Source organism: Ursus arctos, unplaced genomic scaffold (genome assembly GCF_023065955.2).
Source record: "Ursus arctos isolate Adak ecotype North America unplaced genomic scaffold, UrsArc2.0 scaffold_19, whole genome shotgun sequence".
Lineage (NCBI taxonomy): Eukaryota > Metazoa > Chordata > Mammalia > Carnivora > Ursidae > Ursus > Ursus arctos.
Genome location: NW_026622863.1, coordinates 57719254 through 57744204, shown reverse-complemented (window position 1 = coordinate 57744204; position 24951 = coordinate 57719254). Strand labels below are relative to the sequence as shown.

General features: G+C 41.3%; 1 protein-coding gene across 5 annotated transcripts in view; it reads left to right on the top strand.

Annotated features, from left to right (window-relative positions):
* Positions 1-24951, top strand: part of LOC113269421 (NADPH oxidase 4) — a 173201-nt gene that overhangs the window by 129905 nt on the left and 18345 nt on the right. For 3 of the 5 annotated variants that reach the window (XM_057314594.1, XM_057314592.1, XM_057314596.1), the window contains one exon: positions 17277-18307. The exons of 1 other annotated variant lie outside the window; for it this stretch is intronic. In XM_057314594.1, the coding sequence (XP_057170577.1) occupies positions 17277-17439 (163 nt within the window). In that variant the 3' untranslated portion in view covers positions 17440-18307. Of the gene's footprint in view, positions 1-292; positions 7113-17276; positions 18308-24951 lie in introns of those variants that run through there. One more of the 5 variants, XM_057314593.1, reaches the window with a different exon arrangement.

Here is a 24951-nt window from a genome sequence, read left to right as displayed (position 1 = left end):
CAAAACAAGCTGAGAAAGTAACACTTTCTAGGGGACAAGGTAAGCACTTATGATTCTCTAGCTAGTGCCTTTAAGAGCTGTCTGTTTTCTTTGTTCTGACCCATCCTCCATTCTCCACTATTACACATCTTCTCAGGCAGCATTTAAGATTTGGGGTTGTTGTTTATTTGTTTGGTTTGACTCAGAGATTATCTGTCAGGTGAGACAGAATGTTACCTGAAGTTCTTCCTTTGCTACCAATCTTAAAATCCCACTTTAACTTCCTTGGACTAGAACTACCTCCTTTTTGCAGGGTACAAATCAGAAATTCCCACGACCTCCTCCTTGGATTCAATCATTTGCTAGAACAACTTATGGAACTCAAGAATATTTTTGCATAGGCGATTTCCAGCTTGTCAACAATATTCCCAGCTCTACAAGAGTGAGGTGTCATCAAAGTGAAGCCATGATTTCAGGAACAGTTTATGAACTCTATAGCTGAGGTGAATTTTAAAAGTCTCATATTAAATTTATCAAGTCATAAATTTTAACAATATGTCTGTTTATTGGAATTCCTTGTCAAAGAGCTTTTTTCTTTGCAGATCCTAAATTAATTAATGGCTTCTATTTGTAAGGCCTTGATTGAATAATTCAGAATTTCAAGAAACAAACATCAGTCAAAATGGTTTTTTAAACAGTGTTGCTTTTTATTTATGCGTGAGATTGCATTAAGTAATAATCACACATTAATTACAGAGATTTCTTAACCCTTTGCTGGTGAAGTCTCTTTCCTTAAGTTATTCCTAAAGTCCAGACAAGGGGTAACTAGGTGGCTCAGTGTATTAAGCATCTGCCTTTGGCTCAGGTCATGATGTTGGGGTCCTGGGATCGAGCCCCATGTCATTGGGCTCCCTGATCAGCGTGGAGTCTGCTTCTCCCTCTCCCTCTGCCCCTCCCCTGCACTCATGCACTTGCTCACTCTCTCTTTCTCTCTATCTCATGTGCACACGTGCTCTCTCTTTCTCAAATAAATAAATCAATCCTTTTAAAAAATTCTAAAAAGGAAAAAAAAAAAGTCCAAACAATATGGACCACGACCTACTACTCCCACCAAGTCTTAACTCAAACATTAAGGGCTTACCCTGATCAACATATTTAATCACCACCTGTACTAACTCACTTCCCATCTTTCTTATCTTCTCCATCAGCAACATAAGTGCAACATGGAATATTGTTAGAAATACAGTTTCTCAGACTTCAGCCCATACTTAGTTACTCAGAAAATCTGGGGGTGGGGCCCAGCACTCTGTGTTTAACAAACCTTCCAGGAAATTCTGATGCACAGTAACATTTGAGGACCACTAGAGCAAGGTAGAAAGATTTTGAAGACCATCTCAGGCTTTTTAACTCCCTCTCACTTCTTGCTGTTTTTACTCATGTGATTATCTTCTGGGAGTAGAATGGTCTAAAACTGCAACACCATCGTCTCCAGAGAAACAGTTCATGACATCCATGTTTTTCCCAGAAAAAGGAAGAATTGTTATATAAAGAATGGCCCTGAACACTTCTAGCCTGCAAAGGAGGTTTTTCCAGGAGTTCCTTGGCACAATGTGCCCCTTTCAGACTTTATTTGCCTTTCTGTATTATCCCTAACCAAAATAATTTACAACAGACTGTAATGGTTAGTATGTGATCACTAAGAAAATGAGCTTTGGAGTCAGACTCATAAGGAATTGGATGAGTCTTTCCTTTAATAGAAGTGTGGCCACGAGAAAATTACTTAGCATTTTTGGGTTTTAGTTCCCAGTGCAGTATGAGGGAGATAATACCTCCTGTGAGAGCTGTTGTGTAGATTAGGAGGGAAGGGGTACACAGAACAAGTGTAGACCCTGGATTAAATTAAGTGTTCAGTGAAGAGTATCTATTACTACATCTCATTTTAGAATTTAGAGGTAGGGGTCTGAGATCGTTTTTGATTGTTTTTTTAATTAGAAGAACTTTTTTTTTTTAAAGATTTTATTTATCTATTTGACAGAGATAGAGACAGCCAGCGAGAGCAGGAACACAAGCAGGGGGAGCGGGAGAGGAAGAAGTAGGCTCATAGCTGAAGAGCCTGATGTGGGGCTCGATCCCATAACACCGGGATCACGCCCTGAGCCGAAGGCAGGCGCTTAACCGCTGTGCCACCCAGGCGCCCCGAATTAGAAGAACTTTTTAAAGTGAAAGCTAATCAGATAACGATAAGAAAAGCAAATAATTTTCCAAAAATGGAAACTTTCCATTAGTATTAAATGGATGTGAATTTCAACCTTTGTTATTGTTAATAATAATATCTAAGATTTATTAAATGCTTAGTGTGTCCGGGTACAATGTGAAAAGCTTATCAGGTGTGTTAGCATTCAGCTACATAAAATAGAAATGTAGCTAAAAATGAGGGGGGCTTATTTTTCTCATGTAGCCAAAAGTACCAAGATACTTGGTGGCTGGAATTTGTTGTCAGCATATCACATCTGAGGGGTTTGCTCCTGTCCTCTCTTTCCCTCTCGTGGTTGCAAGATGACTCCTTCAACTTCAGTCATCACATCCTCATCCCAGCCATCCCATCTTCATCCATCCTCATGAAAGGTACAGGCAAGCTGAATTGACCTCCCTTTCAAGGAACTTCTCAGAACCCCAACCCAGCTCTTTTACACCTAGTTATCCTAAACATTACTATCACACCACCCCAAAATTGGGAACAAAGTGGGAAAATGAAATAAAGAGTAGACAACCAGTGGTCTTTGCCTTGCCTGAATTATCTCATCTAATCCTTACAATAGTCAGTGAGATATGTATTATTATACATGTTATTATATGTATTATTTTGATCACCTTCTATTTACAAAGGATGCAATTGAGGCACAGAGTGATCAATAAATTGCTCAAAGTCATGTAGTGCCAACTGGCAAAGCCATGATTTAAACTAGTTCTGAGAGCCTATATTCTAATAAACTATATTATTATATAGTAAAAACTTATCTTCCTTAAATTTTCAATAACTCTTTGAAGTTGTATTTTTTTCTTCTGCTGAGAGTTTAAAAGGCAGATTTTTGCTGTTAAGATTTCTGTACTGAAAGGAATTGCTATGGAAGTTTTGAGAACAAAAAATTTTACCCTTCTAAGAGCATTCTTCCCCATAGGGAATGAGGGGCTCAGCCATAATAGTCGTCAAGTTAAAGGCAAATGAACATGTTGAGCATATTTTATTTTTTCAATACTTCTTTCAACAAATATTTGTTTGGTGCCTATTAAGTGCCAGCAACTGAAGATAATAATAGGCTAAACTATTTTAACACAATGTCCTGGTTTTCTCTGGTTTTTGAGTTAGTAATAAAATTCAAAGAGGAAATCTGGCAATGTCTAAGCAGTAGGGTCAGCTGTACTTACAAAATTATGCTTTATTCTTCTAGGGTTTTATTGTTTCCAAAGCACCTCCCTGTGTGGTATTTTGTCTGTTATATCCATTTCTTCTGTCAGATTTACTTATTAATGATATAATTTTCCTTTTGTTTATTGAGAACCTCTGATCAATTGATTGATAATCATAGAAGCTAGAATGACAGAAACAGAGTGTTTATTTCATCTGTCTGAAAAATGTTGCAGTTGGTAAATTTTGTCACAACTGAAATCAACATTTTGGTGTTCACCTAGGGAAGGAAAAAAAGATGTCAGGGGAAGGTGAGGCAGAATATTGGAGCCCATATACTCACAAAATATACTACCAATGCCTATGTAAGTTAATAGGTTGAGATTTTGTTGATGGTATTCTTGAATTCTTACTTTCTTGGATTCTATTTTTTAGTTCTGTGCCATTGTAGTGGTTCTGTTTTGTTTTTAAGAGATGATAGTTATATATAATTTGGACATCAGTTGCCTATCTTCCATTTCAACCACTCTTTTATCTTTTGGTATTTAGTGATTTTTTTTTTCCTGCAACAGATAGTCCCTCCCCTTCTCCTAGAAATGCTGAAGGCATGGATTATATGTGATTTTATTTGCATTCCTTGTTGACCATACACTTTTGGGGAATATTCATATTCAGGTAGTAGTATCCTCCAGATTTTGAAATCACTAACCCATTACTTTCAAAAAGTCTCAAAGAAGATAATGTTCACAGAGTTCAAGAGGAAAACAAAGGGAAAAATCCCACTTCTCTATTGACATTGTGGAATTCTCTGGAAAGATGCACTACAGCAGTGCCTTTCAGACTTTAACAGGCATAGGAATCACCCGGAAATCTTAATAAAACACAGATTCTGATTCAATAAATCTGAAGTTGGGTGTAAGATTCTGTCTTTCTAACAAGTTCTCAGGTAAAATTGATGCTATTGGTCTGAGAACCACACTTTAAATAGAAACGAACCACGTCATCTTAGTCACAGCCTAATGAAGGGCTTTTCATTCCCTTCAAAGTCACGTTTTGCCACATGTGTTGCCAGGGAAGAGAGAAGTGCTCAGCATGCTAAGCAGGAGAGAACAGAGTAGAACAGAGTCTCCCTCCTCATAGTCATCTGTCTTTGATTACAAAGGAAAATCTGAAAGTGCAGCCAGCTGGGTTGTAAGTGATTAGTAACAGTATATCTATAGTACTGTTTTTCCTTAAAGTCTGTTTTGTCTGAAATCAGTGTTACTACAGCTATTTTGCTTTTGCTAGAATTTCTACTATATCCTATATTTATACCCCTTAACTTTCAACTTCTTTGTATCCTGATATAAAACACAGAATCTTGGATCTCTTGAAAAGACCTATTACTCTATTTTCTTATTCCAGCCTAACAATCTTTTCCTTTGAAACCAAAGATTTTGGTCCATTTATACTGAATTACATTCTATGACATAATTTTGTTTATTTGTCCCACTTTTTCTGTTTTTTTCCCCTATCCCCACCCCTATTTTTTTTTTCTAATTGGCTGTGAAGACAGGAAGATACATAATATAGTACAAGCCATGGTCTATTTCTTAATTGAATTAAGCTCTCTAAACTAATGGAAAAGAAGTAGCAAAACCAAAATATAGTGCAAAGGAGTTTGAGGTATGAAAGTTTAAAGATGCTAAAATTAGCTAGCAATTAAGATAAAAGCCTGCTCTACACCTAGCTTTCAGCAGGAAGGTCAGTAGCCATGTAGAAAAAGGAGGAAAGACAGGAAAAGGATGGAATGATGTGTTTGAGAAAAAAAAATTATTAAATATTTGAGCCTGAAGGCATATAAGTGAACAGGAAATTAAAGGATTCACCACCATCTAAATAAACAACACTTTAAATACAGTTTATAAAACAGCAATCTTTGTTGGAAAGGCTGATCGTAGGGGCGCCTGGATGGCTCAGTTGGTTAAGTGTCTGCCTTCCTCTTAGGTCATGGTCTCTCAGGGTCCTGGGATCGAGCCCCACGTTGGGCTGCTGATTGTAGTAAAAAAAGTCTCAACTAAAGATCTTAACTCAGTTTTAAAAGGTGTTTATTTTAAATGACTATATTCCCTCTGAAAGCTTTCAAAGGTAATTTTATTTTAGTAAGGGTTACAGCTGTGTTTAAATATATGTTGGAGTGGGGTGTGAAATTTGGCTAGATGTTATGCTTGAAAATCCAGTAGGGGTTTGATCAGCTTATAATTCATGTTTCCACTTAAGTACTAGTGTTTGAACAGTTGAACAGTTTGGTAGGTTTTCTTTGATAATATTTGAACTGTTTTTTGCATCTGAATAAAAGTTTCAAGTTGCATGTTGGCAAAGCAAGCTGACATTAGCCAACACATAAAATAAAAAGGCAAAAAAAAAAATTCTCTTTCATTTTCTATAGGAACTAAGTTTAATGGTGAGGATTCATGTATGTGTATGTGTGTCTGTGTACCTAAGAGTGAAAAGTATATATAAAATACTAGATATACAGTATACTAGATAATAATGTTACTATGATACAAAATGATACAAAAAAATCTAAAAATGTTCCCTAACACACACACACACACACACACACACTGGCAGTTTCAATGCATGTTTGAGATGTGGAAAATGAATGGATGGCATTGCTTTGCATCATAACTCATAAGAAATTTCTGTACAGACTAGCAAGTGAAGGGAGTACTCGAGCTCATATTTGCTCTTACCAAGATATCTATCTATCCCAAAGTTTAGAGCTGCTTTCAATGGGCTGTATACATGGTGGTCAAAGAGATAAGGCCTGGACCCTGAGAAGGGTGGGAGAGTGAATCAGAGCCCCCCGCAAATGGCCTAAACTCCTCATGTGCTCAATCGTCAGTGGATCAAGTAGAGATTAAATACCCTGCTATGCAGAAGGAGATAGTAGGGATGATTGCCTTATTTTGTCCTTGGCTCTGAGAAGAATTAAAACAAAAATTCTCCCCTGATATCTAGTGACCACTTGGATTGGAACAGTGAAATCCTAATATATATATATAGCCCAATAAACCCAGAGACAAAAACTTAGTTTAGAGTGATTCCAGATTTATGGCACCGTCCTGTTGTCTGGAAGAGGAAAATGAAAATTCTTTCTTGGGGGACACATTTAAATCCCCAAAGGATTCCTCTTTAAAAGGAACCAAGGAATATGAGCTCATATTTAAAAAAATGAGGAACCAAAACGCCATGAATATGTTAGTAGAAATCATATATTCAAAAAGTTTAAAGCAAGTGTCTCATATATCAAAAGGGATAAAACAGAGCATTAGAAAAATGATTAAAAGACAAAGGACAATCAAATTCTCAAGATGCTTTAGAAAAGGGGCCCACAGAGCTTCTCCAAATAAAAGAAACAATATCATAAACTTCGCAGGTTAACACAGCCACAGAGAGAATAAATGAACTGTCAAATTGAACGGAAATAATTACCTGGAATGTGGCATAGAGAGACAAAGATATGGAAAATAAGAAAGAAATATTGAAAAAATACAGTGGGTAGAGGGAGAAGTTCCTGCATTTCTTTACATTAACCTTCCATAAAGAAGGGAAAGAAGGAGAGAAGTATAAGCTATATCATATTTGAAGAAAAATAGCTCAAATTCAGATATACCAATAAATCCCAAGCAATATAATAAAAATAAATTCACAGTGCGAAACATCATAATTTACTTATAGAAAACTAAAACAGAGACTAACACTTAATAAAAAAAATAGTCGAGGAAAGAAAGGGGAGGGGAAGAAACAGACAAAGAAGGAAAATAAACAGGACAAGATGACATTGTGGTAAGTCACTCACCATAACTGAACTCGGTTCTCCAGTTCAAAGGAAAAGGCTGTTGGCCTGGCATAACAAAATAAAACTGAGCTATTTGACAGTTTTCAAAAGATTGACTCAAAATAGAAAGATAAAGGCTGAAAGTAAAGAAGGTGAGGAATATGGCAGAGAAATTCTGACCAAAGCAAAATTATTTCAGATAAAATAGACTTTTTTTACTTTATTTTACTTTTTCTTTCTTTATTTTTTTATAATAATATTTTTTATTATATTATGTTAGTCACCATACAGTACATCCCTGGTTTTTGATGTAAAGTTCCATTATTGATTAGTTGCATATAACACCCAGTGCACCATGCAATATGTGCCCTCCTTACTACCAATCACCAGCCCTTTCTTCTCCTACCGATCTTCCTAGTTCTTATGTTCCATAGATGAGAGAAACCATATGAAATAGTCTTTCTCTGCTTGACTTATTTCACGTAGCATTATCTCCTCCAGTGCCGTCCATGTTGCAGCAAATGTTGAGAAATTGTTCTTTCTGATAGCTGAGTAATATTCCATTGTATATAGGGACCACAGCTTCTTAATCCAGTCGTCTGTTGAAGGGCATCTCGGCTCCTTCCACAATTTAGCTATTGTGGACAATGCTGCTATGAACATTGGGGTGCATATGGCACGTCTCTTCACTACGTCTGTATCTTTGGGGTAAATACCCAGTAGTGCAATGGCTGGGTCATAGAGTAGCTCAATTTTTAACTTTTTAAGGGACCTCCACACTGTTTTCCAGAGTGGCTGTACCAACTTGCACTCCCACCAACAATGTAGGAGGGATCCCCTTTCTCCACATCCTCTCCAGCAATTGTTGTTTCTTGCCTTGTCTATTTTTGCCATTCTAACTGGCGTAAGGTGGTATCTTAGTGTGGTTTTGATTTGAATTTCCCTGTTGGCTAATGATTTTGAACATTTTTTCATGTGTCTGTTAGTCATTTGTATGTCTTCATTGGAAAAGTGTCTGTTCATATCTTCTGCCCATTTTTTGATTTGTTTATTTGTTTCTTGTGTATTGAGTTTGAGAAGTTCTTTGTAGATCTTGGATACCAGTCTTTTATCTGTAGTGACATTTGCAAATATCTTCTCCCATTCCGTGGGCTGCCTCTTACTTTTTTTGACTGTTTCCTTGGCTGTGCAGAAGCTTTTTATCTTGAAGAAGTCCCACAAATTCGTTTTATCTTTTGTTTCTCTTGCCTTTGGAGATATGTCATGAAAAAGGTTGCTGTGGCCGATGTTGTAGAGGTTGCTTCCTATGCTCTCCTCTAGGATATTGATGGATTCCTGTCTCACATCAAGGTCTTTCATCCATTTGGAGTTTTTATCTTTGTGTATGGTGTGAGAGAGTGGTCAAGTGTCATTCTTTTGCATGTAGCTGTCCAATTTTCCCAGCACCATTTATTGAAGAGACTGTCTTTTTTCCACCAGATGTTTTTTCCTGCTTTATCAAAGATTAGTTGCCCAAAGAACCGCGGGTCCATTTCTGGGTTCTCTATTCTGTTTCATTGGTCTATGTGTCTGTTTTTGTGCCAGTAGCATGCTGTCTTTGTGATCACAGCTTTGTAGTACAGCTGAAATTCCGGCATTGTGATGCCCCCAGATTTGTTTTTCCTTTTCAACAGTTCTTTGGTGATTCGGGGCCTTTTCTGGTTCCACACAAATTAAGGGCTATTTGTTCCAATTCACTGAAAAATGTCATCGGTATTTTGATCGGGATAGCATTGAAAGTGTAGATTGCTCTGGGTAGCATGGACATTTTAACTATGTTAATTCTTCTGATCCATGAGCATGGAATATTTTTCCATCTTTTGTGTCTTCTTTAATGTCTTTCAAGAGTGATTTGTAGTTTCTAGAATATAGATCCTTAATGTCTCTGGTTAAGTTAATGCCAAGGTAACGTATGGTTTTTGGTGCTATTATAAATGGGATGGATTCCCTAATTTCTCTTTCTTTAGTCTCATTATTCGTGTATAGAAATGCAACTGATTTCTGAGCATTGATTTTGTATCCCGCCACATTACTGAATTGCTCTATATCTTCTAGTAGTTTGGAAGTGGATTCTTTTGGGTTTTCCATATAGAGTATCATGTCATCTGCGAAGAGAGACAGCTTGACTTCTTCTTTGCTGATTTGGATACCTTTGATCCCTTTTTGTTGTCTGATTGCTGTTGCAAGGACTTCTAGTACTATGTTGAATAAAAATGGCATGAGTGGGCATCCTTGTCATGTTCCTGATCTTAAGGGAAAGGCTTTCAGCTTTTCCCCATTGAGAATGATATTTGCTATAGGCTTTTCATAGATGGTTTTTATGAGATTGAGAAATGTACCCTCTATCCCTACACTCTGAAGGGTTTTAATCAGGAAAGGATGCTGTATTTTGTCAAATGCTTTTTCTGCATCCATTGAGAGGATCATATGATTTTGGCTTTTTTCTTGTTGATAAATCTATGACACTGATAGATTTGCGAATGTTGAACCACCCTTGCATCCCACGGATGAATCCCACTTGGTCATGATGGATAATCCTTTTAATGTACTGTTGGATCCTATTAGCTAGGATCTTTTTGAGAATTTTGGCATCCATATTCATCAGGAAAATTGGTCTATAATTCTCCTTTTTGATGGGGTCTTTGCCTGGTTTGAGGATCAAGATAATATTGGCCTCATAGAATGAGTTTGGTAGTTTTCCTTCTGTTTCTATTTTTTGAAACAGCTTTAGGAGAATAGGTATTATTTCTTCTTTGAACGTTTGGTAGAATTTCCCCGGGAATCCATCAGGCCCTGGACTCTTGTTTTTGGGGAGGTTTTTGATCACTGCTTCAATCTTTTCATAATTAATTGGTCTGTTTAAATCATCAATTTCTTCCTGTTTCAGTTTTGGTAGTTTATACGTTTCCAGGAAGGCCTCCATCTCTCCCAGGTTGCTTAATTTATTGGCATAAAGCTGTTGATAAAAGTTTCTAATAATCCTTCCTATTTCATTGGTGTTGGTTGTGACCTCTCCCTTTTCATTCATAATTTTATTAATTTGGGTCCTTTCTCTATTCTTTTGGTTAAGTCTTGCCAGTGGCTTGTCTATTTTATTTATTCTTTCAAGGAACCAGCTTCTAGTTCTGTTGATCTGCTCTACTGTACTCCTGGTTTCTAATTCATTCTGCTCTATTCTTGATCAACTGCTTTCTCATGCGTGGATTAGGCCTGTTCTTCTGTTGCTGTTCCAGCTTCTTGAGGTGAGAATATAAAAACTGCATTTTAGATTTTTCTATTCTTTTGAGTGAGGCTTGGATGGCTATGTATTTTCCCCTTAGTACTGCCTTTGCAGTTTCCATCGGTTTTGGACCAATGTGTTTTCATTCTCATTGGTCTCCATAAATTGTTTAAATTGATTTTCGATGTCCTGGTTTATCGAATCATTCTTGAGCAGGATGGTTCTTAGTCTCCAAGGGTTTGAGTTTCTTCCAAATTTTTCCTTGTGGTTGAGTTCCAATTTCAGAGCGTTGTGGTCTGAGAATATGCAGGGAATAATTTCAGTCTTTTGGTATCTGTTGAGACCTGTTTTGTGTCCCAGAACATGGTCTATTCTTGAGAATGTTCCGTGTACATTAGAATAGAATGAGTATTCTTTGGTTCTGGGGTGTAGTGTTCTATATATATATCTATGAGGCCCAACTCATCGAGTATGGCATTCAAAGCTCTTGTTTCTTTGTTAATTTTCTGCGTAGGTGATCTATCTATTGCTGATAGTGGAGTGTTGAGGTTCCGTACTATTAACATATTTTTATCTATATGTCTCTTTATTCTGGTAAGAGTTGGCTTGTGTATCTTGCTGCTCCCCTGTTGGGGGCATATATATTTATAATTGTCATATCCACGTGTTGGATAAATTCTTTAAGAATTATATAGTGATCTTCTGTGTCTCTGACTATAGTCTTTAGGTTAAAATCCAATCTGTCTTATATGAGAATTGCTACCCCAGCTTTCTTTTGAGGTCCATTGGCATGAAAGATGGTATTCCATCCCTTTACTTTGAGTCTGGATGTATCTTTAGGTTCAAAATGAGTCTCTTGTAGACAGCAAATGGATGGGTCATGTCTTTTTATCCAAACTGCAACCCTGTGGCATTTATGGGAGCATTTAGCATTTACATTGAGACTGATTATTGAGAGATATGATTTTAATGATGCCATGTTGCCAGTAAAGTCTTTGTTTCTATAGATTGTGACTTTCTGTTCTGTATCACTCTTGGGGCCTTTTTACTTTTATAGAACCCCCCTTAATATCTCCTGTAGGGCTGGTTTCGTGGTTACAAAATTGGTCAGTGACTGGCTATTCTGGAAGGTCTTTATTTCTCCATCAATTCTGAATGACAGCCTTGCTGAATAAAGGATCCTTGACTGAATGTTTTTCTCTGAAAGAGCTTTAAAAATGGCCCCCCACCCTTTCTCTCATTCCAGGTCTGTATAGACAGGTCTGACGTAATTCTGATACCTTTGCCTTAGTACATGGAAATTTCTTTGCCCTTGCCGCTTTCAATACTGTATCCTTGGATCTAATATTTGTGAAATGCACTATGGCCTGACGTGGCGTAGGTTTGTCGTGGTTGAGCCTGGGCGGGGTCCTCTCTGCCTCTTGGACACAAATGTCTGTTTCCCTTGCTAGATTAGGGAAGTTTTCAGCTACAATTTGTTCAAATATCTCTTCTAGACCTCTGTTTTTCTCCACCCTCTCAGGGATGCTGATGATTCTGACATTGGAACATTTCATTGAGTCAGTAATCTCCTGTAACCTACATTCTTGAGATTGGATTTTTTTGAGCCAAGTTTCTGTTTTAACCTTCTCTTCTAGTAACGCAACCTCAAATTCACTGATACGTTCTTCCGCCTCATTCACCCTGGCCGTCAGAGCCTCTAGTTTGACTGCATTTGATTCATAGAATTTTTAATTTCTGCCAGATTTGCTCTCATTTGCACTGTTAGATATTCTATATTCTCATTAAAATTTTCGTGAATATTTTTTTCAAGTTTACACATCATCTTGACCATTGTTACTCTGAACTCCATTTCTGATAATTTGGTTTTATCCATATCCATCAGTTCTGTGGCAGAGGCCACAGACTCATTGTCTTTTCTTTGCTGGGGGGGATTTCTCCTTCTCGTCATTCTGATGAGGAGAGGTTGTGGGGTTGTCCGGAGCCCAAATTATTGACCAGGACCCATGCAGTGTGCACTTGTTTTCTAGCGACCTTAGGGATGTGGGCTTCTTGATTTTTCAGCCTGCCTTCTGGGGTAGGGGCCTGCCGCACTGATTCTCAGGCAACCCTGTTTGGGTAGAGTCTCCCTGTCCTCTGAGAGGGAGAGATGGGGATGGGCACACTTTGAGCCGCTATTTCCAGGCTTTTGTTCTCTGGTGGCTTTCCCTGGTGGTTTGCTGTGCCTCTTCTGAGAGTCAGAGCAGCAGTGGCCGAAAACCAGCCTCTGTCTCAGAACAGAGGGATCGCAGTCCACTCTCCACTGAGCTCTTCTGGCCACTTTAACTCTGTTTCTGTTGGTGCTGCTAAACCCTACATTGTCCTGGGATGTGCGCCTCACACCCGGCATCCCGGCCCTCACTTCCAGGGCCGGCACGTCTCTGTCCTTTGTGTTTCTTTTCTTTTTTTTTTAAAGATTTATTTATTTATTTATTTATTAGACAGAGAGAGACAGTCAGCGAGAGAGGGAACACAAGCAGGGGGAGTAGGAGAGGAAGAAGCAGGCTCCTAGTGGGGGAGCCTAATGTGGGGCTCGATCCAGGAATGTCAGGATCACGCCCTGAGCCCGAAGGCAGACGCTTAATGAGTGAGCCACCCAGGCACCCTTCTCCTTTGTGTTTCTAACACCACCAGCCGCCAGCCACCCCCGCACGCTCTGGAGCTCCGTTTCAGTGTGGTTCTCGTGCACTCCAGAGCTCCGTTTTTCAGACTGGTTGCGTGCGTTCCCTGGCCCCCGGTCTCAGTCTGCTCTCTTGTGGGTGCCGGTCCACTAGTCCACCTGCTCCCTAGTGCAGGTGGCTGCAGCTTCCTGGCACCCGAACGTGGTGGCTCCCTCCCCCTTCCATTTATCTTCTGGTATCTGTGCGTGGCTTCACAGCTCCCCGCTTTGTACCTCAATACTCAGCACTGGAGATGTTCATTTGTAGAGATCTGGATGTATCTTCCTGCATCTCAGGCTGATTCCGTGGGTGTTCAGGATGGTCTGGTACCTATCCAGCTTGACTCAGGGGACCAGCTGAAAAAGGGGACCCCTACTCCTCCGCCATCTTAACTCCGATCAAAATAGACTTTACGGTAAAAATATTTCTAGGCATAAATGGAGTTACTAATCATTTATAAAAGGCTCATTTGATTATTTCTCTGATTGGAAAAATCAAAACAAACTACTGTTTTGGGAAGTTTTAGGTTATTTGTTTTCTAAACATAAACGGAATTCTTTCTGAGGTTCAACATAAGACACTTATTAGATGTTGGTCCCGAGCAAATGTTTAAACTGCCAGAACCTCACTTTCCTAATCAATGTAGTCAAATAATATCATTTAACTCTAATTTAATAATGATAAATAATTCATCTAAATCATTTAGCACTGTGCCATCCACATAGCCCTGTTGTTGTCCAGGGACAGGCAAGGAAAAGGCTGATAGTCATACATTGTAGTATCTTTCCATAAACAAAAAGATTAGGCCTATGAATTTATTCTGGTCAGAAAAATAATCCTTGGGCTGTCTAGTTTAATTCAAAGACAGCTATTCCCTATAGAAACCTCACTGCCCCTGAAACTTCATTAAAAGTAACATCTTTGACATCAATCCAGATAGAAGATGTGGAGGAATGTCCATTTTTGCCATATTTTGCTGACCCAGGATTGCTCTGACATCAAATCAGAAATTCATACAGTTGTGTTTTTTGATCTTTGAAACACCATAAAATAGTTCAGGATTGTTATCCACCTAATGACTATTAAGAAAAAAATATTTACTTCATTTTATCTTTGTATAATGGCATCCTCTTTCAGTGGCTACAGCTAATAATCCCAAGATCTTTTATGTCTTAGGCTAGCATATCACGTCCTTTGTTTATTCTTTAAAAATATATTTATTGAGTAAAATCTATTTTTTATAACATGACATTTTTAATTCCTAAGAAACTTACATTTATCAAAATGTAATTAAGTGGTAGTTTTATGGTGACAGAGAAGTCAGGGATGGAGAATTACAAAATTGTAATCTCAAAGCTGTTCACTCTACCTACCCCCACCCCCAACCCTTGCTGGAATCTCTGTAATAAAGTGTTTTTAAAAGTTGTGCGTGCATAGCTATAAAACCTAAATACCACTGAACAGTTCCAACATTTCAGCCCATCTAGCTTTTGCTGAGGGCAATGGCTTCCTCTTCCTCTCACTGTGGCTGTAGAGCAATGATGTGCTTCCTTTCCTGCAGGCAGTGTTAGTTCCAGATTATTCTCACATTTGACCAATGGCTATCATACGAAAGCACCACTTATTTCTTTCTGAGTGGAAAGATATTTTTAGATCTGTGACTGAGAGGCACAACCTATGAGGTTCTCTTTATCGAATGAACCCTGATCTGTCTCTCCTCACGTTTTCCTCTCCCTCATCCTCTCCCTCCTCCGTTTGGACATGTGGAACTTCAGACCTGTTGTGGCACCTCTCGTGGCCTCAGGTTCTTAATTTGTTAAATGGGGATAGTTATACTGTAACCACCTCATATAGTGTTAAGATTATGACAGACAATATGTGAAAAGCACAAAGCATTGTGTATATATAACATGGATATAAAGCACATGTAAGGAACTTCTCAAATTGTGCCTCATTTTATATGCTGCACACTGTCCCAACCACTTCCCACTTTGTAACCCCCTTGTGGGCAGATATTGCAATTAATCATCTCTTTGCTTTTTTTTTTTTTTTTTTTTGGCAGCATCAGATAGTAGTGGGCTTTACTTATATTAAGCCTTCCATTCTTATAAGTTAAATAAAAGGGCATTAATTCCCCACCCACTTAATCTTTAAAATAATTTTTGCAGCGTCTGTTGTAGCTAGTTATTCTTTGTGAAACTTAGTGAAGGAAGTGGTCTGGTAAAGAAGAATACTTTTTCTTTTTCTTGATTTTGTATTTCCTAACTTGTTCCCTACTCTCTAAAATCTTGGCAAATATTTTATGGAGAAAGAATTTATGGTGAAATATGTTTCAAAGTGTTGTGTGTCCCCTGCTTAGAGGTTCATAAGGCACTTTGGGCATATGGAAGGCTTCTCTAGTTTTGAATTAAGGAAATTATTTATTTATTTTTTATTTTTTAAAGAAATTTTTAGGGGTGCCTGGGTGGCTCAATTAATAAGCATCTTTTGATTTGGGTTCAGATCATGATTTCAGGGTTGTGAGATCCAGCTCCATGCTGGATTCTCTCTCTCCCTCTGCTTGCCCTCCCAAAAAAGGAATTTTTAAATAAACAAATAAAAAAACTTTCTTAACATATTTTCCAAATTAATTTGACTACAAAATACTTTTTCCTTCTTGTATTATTATTCTTTGAAATACTAGTATAATTAGTATCTATTTTCTTAAATTAATATATTGCATATCTTTCTTAAAATAATTTTTACAAATTATCAGATTATCTAAATAAGTTCTATTTTAATTTATTATGATGTCAATGTGTTTTGGGGGAAGTAATAGGAAGTACTGGGGAACAAGAGTTCGAGAACTGTTGGTTTTACGTTTATTTTTTAATATAGTTGAATTAATTTGCAGCCCATTAATTTTTCTGTTGAGAGGAAGAGATCTGATGTAACTGGCTTATGAGCTGATCGATATTACACATTGAAAAATTAAATCAACTTTGTTTTTTTTTTAAGAATATTTTTTAAAATATTTTATTTATTTATTTGAGAGAGAGCGAGAGCATGAGCAGGGGGAAAGGGTAGAGAGAGAGGGAGAAACAGACTCCTTGCTGAGCAGGGAGCCCAATGTGGGACTCGATCCCACTACCCTGAGATCATGACCTGAGCCAAAGGCAGATGCTTAACCGACTGAGCCACCCAGGCAACCTTAAATCGATTTTAAACATGTTAGTGTATCCTATTTTCAAGGGAAAACTTACTGAATTTTCAAAAAAATGTTTATATATTTTTGAAAGGTCCAGGAAAGAGCATCCCTCCTTTTCTTAGAATTCTCTTATATCCACACTCCTTCATAATGAAAATTTTTATTAGTCATCGACTGTAGTTTAAAAATATATCAGGTGATTCTCACCTCCATTATGTTGTTGCAAGACTTTGGAGAGTTGCCTTTAGTTTCTGTAATCGTCTCACAAAACAAAAACAAAACAAAACAAGACAAAATAATGATAGCAGGCATTTTGCATTCCTTTAAAGAGCAGGTACTAAGATGGGTGAAAATCACTGCTCATAAATTAAAGGCAATGGATTTTACACATTAATCACATTAAATACATGAAAAATGACTTACATAGTTCCTCTTTCTGCCTCCCTCAAAAGCCCAGGTGTTGCCAAATTACCAGTAATTTCATTCATCTTTCCTCCCAAAGAAGAAAAAATTGTTTCTCCAATTGCAAAAAGTATTTCAAACAAACAAATAAACAACAACAAAAAAAGAACAACAGAAGATACAGGTTGGGAAGATGGTAGAGTAGGAGGACCCTAAACTTGCCTTGTCTTGTGGATACAACTAGATAACACTCATTCACATCAGTGTAAATAACCCAGAAAACAATTCTAGGATTAGCAGAATAAACTCCACAACTAAAGGTAGAGAAGAGGACACATCATGGAAGGTAGGGATAGTGAAAGCGTGTTTTGGGAGTAAAATGGTCCTGATGCTACTGACCAATGCCAGTGGTGAAACAGACAGAATAGTCTACAGGTGACCCCAGGAGATCACTCTGGGTTTCCTGGACAATGAACCAGCTGTGACCAACACTCTCCTGTCCTTATTTCTTTTAAACTCAGCTTCCCATGGCATGGGTGGCTTTTTCCCTCCCAGCAGGAGGGACTGCAACTTCACATGGACATCCAAGGAGTCCAGATACAGGCTGTGATTGTCCACAGTGGGGAAGAAGCCAGTGATGTGGAGAAGGGTGAAAAACAGACTTTCACACCAGGAAGCTCATGAACAGAGAGGACGAAACCCCATAACATTTGGTTTTGGAAGTGAGAAGGACTGAATCTCATGAGTTCTTATAACCAGTGGGACTTAAAGCCTGGAATTTTAAAAATTAGTGGGCTCAGCTCTAGGAGAGTCTGGAAAGTGTTTGGAAGCTGAGTCCCTACCCTTAAAGAGAAAGCACCACAAACAGTAGGCAGAGATACAGCATAGAAGCAGCAGTTTGAAAGTGCTGAAGGGAGAAGAAGGAGAGTGATTTACTCATCTCAGAGTATGGCCTGAAGATCAGGGATCACAGGAAGACTCCTCCAGGAACAAAGGAGCTGGCAGGTGCCACTTCCTTCTTCTGCCCTCCAACATAAACAGCAGCCACCTGTAGGAACCAGCACAGCCCTGCTACCTAACTTGCTTGCACCAAGCTCTACACCCCCGTGGTTCAGCAGATGTGCCCTTCTCAGCCACACTTGCCTCACTTCCGGCACTGCAGGTCCCTCTCCTAGATGTGCACAAACCTCCCAAACCTGCATGTTTTGCAGGACCTCATCTCACAGTGGTGGCAGGTCTCACTTCACGAGCATACCACTGCACACCTTGTTAAAACATGCCCCACCCATCTAGGGACAAAACATTGCCCAAAACAGGCAGAGAGAGCCTCGGCAGACAACTAGACTGAAGGAAAAAGAGACCAAGACTCAACAGCAGAGCACATGCAATACACATAGGAGACACTCTCTGAAGTGCCAAGTCCAGGGGAACAGGGGATGCTGCACTGGTGGGCATTACAGGATCCTTTCTTCATAATGTCATTACCATCAAGAGCAAGAGGCATAGTTGACTTTTCTAACCTATAGAAACAGACACAGAGAGTTAGACAAAATGAGAAGACAGAAATATGTCCCAAATGAAAGAACAGTACCAAACCACAACAAGAGACCTAAGGGAAGAAATGGATAAATTCCTAGAAACATATAACCTACCAAAACTAAAGCAAGAAGAAATAGAAAATTTCAACAGACTGATAACCAGCAAAGAAATTGAATCACTAATCAAAACACTCCCAGCAAACAAAAGTTCAGTACCAGATCGTTTTGTATGTGAATTCTACCAAATATTTAAAGAACAAGTAATACCTATTTCTCTCAAACTGTTTAAAAAAGTAGAAAAGGAAGGAAAACTTCCAAATTCATTCTATGAGGCCAGAATTACCTGATACCAAAACCAGACACCACAAAAAAAAGAGAACTACAGACCAATATCTCTGGTGAACATAGATGCAAAAATCCTCAATAAAATACTAGCAAACCGAATCCACCAATACATAAAAAAAAATCACACACACATAAATATATATAAAGTACAATGTGTATATATATATTATATATTAAAGATTTTATTTATTTGAGAGAGAGAGCAGGAGGAGGAACAGAGGGAGAGGGACAAGCAGAGCCCAGAGCCCAGAGCCTGATGTGGGGCTCAGTCCCACAACCCTGAGATCATGACTGGAGCCGAAATCAAGAGTTGGACACCTAACCGAGCCACCCAGGTGGCCCAGCCACTTATATATTTTTAAGATATCAAAATATTGTATACTATAAAAAATTTAAAACATGGTTAATACAGGAGGACCTCTCCCCGCCTCTTCCAGCTTCTGACAGTCCCAGGTGTGACCGGGCTTGTGGCTGTGTCACTGAGTGTCTGCCTCCACCTTCCCACTTTCTCCCTGGATGGCTTCCTATGGCCTCCCCCTGCGGGTGTTGAGTCCAAATTTCCCTCTCCCTAGAGGACGTTAGTTATACTCGATTGCCTCCCCTCCCCCAGTATGACCTCATCTTAACTAATTCCATCTGCAACAACCCTATTCCCAAATATAGTCGCATGCTGAGGTCCTGGAGGTTAGGACTTCAACACAACTTTCTGGGGGAACACAATTCAACCCAGAGCACCATTGATCATAATGAGTGAGAGCGAGAGGCCCGTTACCTCCCACCTGAGAGGCCAGTGTATTTTCTGCCTGTTGGGAGCTGAAGAACTGGACTGATTTTTTTCTTTCTTTTTTTCTTTTCCTTTTCGATTGAGGTAAAATGCACATAAAGATCAAAGTAACCAGCACCCCTCTAAAAGTAACAATTCAGTGGCACCTGGTACACTCACAGTGTTGTGCGACCAGATCTGAGACATTTATATCACCCCAAAAGGAGATCCCTTCCCCATTAAGATTTACTCTGCATTCTCCACAACCCTGCCCCTGGAAGCCACCAATCTTCTTTCTGTCTCTATGGATTTACCTATTCTGGAAGTTTCATACAAGTGGAATCATATGATAGGTGGCTTTTTTTTTTAAGATTTTATTTATTTATTTGACACAGAGAGACAGTGAGAGAGGGAACACAGGCAGGGGGAGTGGGAGATGGAAAAGGGAGCCTGACATGGGGCTCAGTCCCAGGACCCCAGGATCATGACCTGAGCCAAAGGCAGACACTTAACAACTGAGTCACCCAGACACCCCGATAGGTGACTTTTTAATGTGGTTGCTGCCAAACACCTGCTTTCCTTCTGAGAGTCTCTAAGTTTGGTGCATCCCGGGTTGAGGATGTCTACGGGACCAGCCCCGTACAAACTCTGGATGATGACTCGGTCTCTGATGAGTGTCCCTGGTAGAGAACATTCCACGCACATTGTCACACCTCACTGCTGGCGGAATTAGTGTGGCTGTGTGGCTCCATGGAGAGAGGACTCTGGAAGCTGGCGCTGGTCTCCCCTGGACTCCAGCCCATATGCCTTATCCCTTAGCTGATTCTGCTCTGTGTCATTTCGCTGTAATGAGTCATGGCTGTGAGTATGACTGTAAGCTGAGTCCTCTTCATGAATCATCAAACCAGGGATGGTCCTAGGGACCCGCAGCCTTTACAAACACATGTGGCATGAATAAAATGTCCTTCCCACAGGACAGCAGACTTCCCAGGGTGACACTCTGAACAGGGCTTCAGAGCAGTTTCAGAAGACAAATCTCAGGTGAGCCATGCAGAGAAGAAATGCTCTGAATGCCCCAAAGGTGAGCCAGCCTTCAGCCACCATTCAAACTTCACAGGACCTCAGAACACACACAGATGGACCCCACGGGTGTGATGACTATGGGAAACCCCTTGATCAAAGCTCAGCCCAGCCGAGCGTGGTCCCTCCCACCTGAGAGACAGATACACGTGCACTGATGCGGCAAGGCCCTCCCCGAGGGGAAAGCCTTTCTGACCAGCCTGGGGCAGGGACCGTGGCAACACACACACCCTCACTGCAGCCATCCTGCCATGTTTAATCTATCGCCTCAGGCAGTGCTGTCCTGATGCAGATGTCCCATCCGTGCTGTCCAGTCTGGTGGTCACCAGCATGTATGGCTCATCAGAAGGGTTGTCCCCTGGAGGTGACCCTATATCCTCCAGTCTGATGGAAACTGAAAAGAGAAGTTTTATCAACCTCCTCAGTCCTCCAAATCAGAAGCCTTTGACCCAGATAATGCATGAAGGATGAGGCATGGGTCAAAGGCCTTGCAGACATGATTGCCCCCAGACTTTCAGATATCCCAGCTAGAACATTCCTTTTTGCTTCAGCCAACTGGAGTTGGATCTTCTGTCAATTATAACGTAAGCGGGGAGCCCCCTCACCTGGCCAGATGATGCCCCTCTGGGTCTTGCACTGGGAGTCCCTGACCGTGAGTCCCTGGGCAGGGTCCGGGTAGCCCTGCCCTTCATGGGGAAATCTGCAGCCCCGAACACGGAGCGTGTCCACGTCCACGTGGGAGTCGCCCAGGCTTGGATTCAACCAGAACAGAAATCCAAACTGCTTCATCCAAGGCCGGCCCTGCCCCTGGTCATGGAATGAGTCCATGTGGGCCCCTGGGGAAAGGTCTAAAGCCAAGCTTCTCCAGTGTTCAAGTGCGCTCCAATCACATGCTCCTGTCCCAGGGCACACTCTGTCTCGGCAGGCCTAGTGGCCCAGGACTCTGCGTTTCTAACAAGCTCCCAGGAGCTGCTGGGGCTGCTGGTCCTCTGGGGATTCTGGTGACTTGCAGGGGCCCTTCCCGCTGTCACAGTGATGAGCACATGAGTGGGTGGGAGCTGGAGATGTCAGACCCGTCCAGGGGGCAGGACAGCCCCAAGTAACCGAGAAACTTCCCAGGTCTCTCTCGACTTCCTGATGTCCTCGGAACATTCATGCGGAGGAAAAACTCCTTACCCGAGCTTAGAGTCCCATTCCGCCATCCATATAGACTCCAAGTATTTTTAACACAGTTTTAATATCCCTGAACGTCCCAGAGATACAACTAGTGGGTAAATGAGAAGACAGTGTTTTGTGCTTCAGAATGTTTGTGATAACCTTCGCCCACTTGGTAAGGACGATGACATCACCGATGGCTCAGCCAGCAGCAGTAGCCAGGTCACCAACACAGCGACACGGCAGCCTTGTGTCGGGCTGAGCTCTAACTACCGGCTCAGTACTGACGCGATCGCCCAGCTTGTGTCTTCTATGCGTTTACACCTGAGCTCTACGGAAACTATAAATGACAGTGATCAGCGCTTTTCCTCTTGTTTCTTCTCTGCTATATTATAATCTGCTATGTGATGGCACTGATTTTATTTTATTTTTTTGAGATGAATTGTGGAGTTAGGTTATATTATCATAAATTTCATGTTGGAAAAGCAAAGGGGACATTTCCAGAAAATGTGCTGTAAAAAGGGGGTGCGGAGAGGAGAATCATTGAGTTAGGTTACAAGTTTGGGCTCAGGATTCATAGGACAGGCTCCCCAAGCCCTGGGCCTCGGTTTCCTCATCTGTTAAATGGGGATAATAATAGCACTCAACCTCGCGGGGTTGGTGAGAAGATGAGTGAAAATACAACCTGGCAAAGTGCTTATTGCCCCGGGTGGCCCTGCCGGGGCTTCAACTCTGCCGTCACTGTCACCGTCACCAGCACTGTTATTACATGACCAGGATGATCACCATGACTCCTCGGTCATGTCACCACTGAGGAGTCTCTCTGTGCCCTTCAGTGAGAGCTGTGTAGTGAGTGGTTCAGAGCCCAGGCTCTGGGTCCCGACAACTCGGGTTCAAAACCTTCTCCACCTTCTACCTGAGGTCTGTGTCCTCAGGCAAATCGCTGATGCTCTCTGAGACTGTCTCTCCATCGCCCAAACGATGACTCAGTCCCCGTCATGCAACCAGTGCTCCCTGAGTGCGGGCTGTAGGCCACACACAGCAAAGGTGAACAGAAAAACTCAGTATAAAAATAATGACAATGCTAAACACCCAGGTCTGACCCCTGCACTCCTGGGCACACAAAACTAAGTGTAAGTTTGTTGTTCTGTTAGGGACCCATGGCACTCACTCCTCCCAGGGTTATGTGACACTCCTGCGACGTCCTGCTTGTGAACAGTGTGGGGCAGGCCCGCCCAGGCAGGTGGGAAGGGTTGACGGCACCCTGCATGTTTCTGCGAGATGCCCCCTCTGACTGTGCAAGGAAGCCCTCCTATGGTTTTGTCAGATGAGACCATTAATATTCTCCAGGTCCTGGGATCTGCTACATAGCGGAGACTAAAATCTTCATGCTGTGGGGCGGCTGGGTGGCTCAGTTGGTTAAGTGCCTGACTCTTGATTTCAGCTTAGGTCAGGATCTCAGGGTCGTGGGATCAAGCCCTGTGCCCGGCTCTGTGCTGGGCATGGAGCCTACTTGGGATTCTCTCTCTCCCTCCGCCCCTTGCCCCGCTCATGCTCTCTCTCTCTTTCAAAATAAAAAATAAAAATAAAATTTACATGTTGTGAACTCTAGGATGAAATGGACTTTTATGTGTCTCAGTTTTAGTTTCCTTTTCTACCTACTAGTTGTGTGACCACTGGTGAGTCACTTGGCTCCTCTGTGCCTCAGTTTCCTCATCTGTGGAGTGGGGTGATACTAGAGCCCTCCCGCATAGGGTTGATGTGCAGTCCTTACACTTCAGTGAAGCTGGGCGGTATATTCAGAAGGCACCCTGGATTTGGTCTACACTATAAAAGAGTTCTGTCTCAGGCAAACCCTTTTGTGTGGTCCATTTGAGGCAGGTGGTTCAAGTGGCCTTTTATTGGGACTAGCTGTCCTGTGCTGTGTGCCCCATGGTAGCTGGGGCTTCTGTCTCATTCTCCACTGTGTCCCCTGTGCCCAGTACCCCTGGTACACCGCAGGGCCCAACACACACTGGTCACTCACTGCTCTGTCTCCTGTGGGCACTGGGTGTGGGATGTGCCCAGCTCACCTTGTGTGACTGGGCTGGGTGAACCCAAACTTTGAGGGGCTTTCAGGCAAGACACACCCGAACTCTGGACATCCACAGCCCACCAAACTGCCCCTTCCTCCTTAGGGCTCCCCTCTTAGGGAAGGGTAGAGACCTGAACCCATACAGCTGAGGGAAGGAAAGAAGGAAGACCAGCCTGGCTTGCAGTCCCAGGAATGCTCGGGGCCAGGTTTCCTACCTCCATTCCATGCATGCTGGACTCCCCTGGGCTCCAGTGTTCTCAAGGCTGCTGGCAGCTGCCAGGCTCTGCCCGGTGTTGGTAAGTGCCTGGCCATGAGCCACCTTGGGTCTAAGGGGTAGGTGCAGGAGTTTACCATAGGACTGGGAATCAGCTAATCTGTCCTTTGCCCACTTCCTGCCTGCGGGACTTTAGGTGGGACTTTAGGTAGCTTCATCTCTCTGTGCCTCAGTTTTCTGCATCTATGTAATGGGTATGAAAGCAAAAAGATAATGTGAGGATATCACCAAGCACACAGTCTGGCAGGTTATAAGTGCTCCTTAAACGTGTAGTTTCCACATAGGTTCACAACATCCCTCTAGGGTAGGTATCGCTCAGCCTGTTTTGAGAGAGAAATGAGAACTCAGAGAAGTTGGGTGACTTGTCCAAGGTCTGCCAGGAAATAGCAAACCCAGCCATGCCCAGCCTTGAAATTCCATGCTCTTACCTACTTCTTTTTTATTTTTTGTTTTATTCATTTTTATTTTTTTAAGATTTTATTTATTTATTTGAGAGAGAGAGAGAGCATGAGAGGGGGGAGGGTCAGAGAGAGAAGCAGACTCCCTGCTGAGCAGCGAGCCTGATGCGGGACTCAATCCTGGGACTCCAGGATCATGACCTGAGCCGAAGGCAGTCTTATCCAACTGAGCCACCCAGGTGCACCTATTTTTTTTTTTTTTTAGAGACAGTGTGAGTGGCAGGGGTGGGAGAGAGGAAGAGGGAGAGACAGAATCTCAAGCAGGTTCCACATTCAGTGCTGAGCCCGATGCAGGGCTCAAACTCATGGCCCTGAGATCATGACCTGAGACCTTTAACCGACTGAGCCACCCAGGTGCCGTTTAACTGCTTCTTTAGGGTCAGTCAAATATAACAAAGAAGGAGTTAAAAGCCAGTGGATTTTTGAAAAGCGTGCCACAATTCAATGGGAAAAGAACAATCTTTTCAACAAACTGTTCTGGGACAACTGGATAGCTACATGTAAAAGAG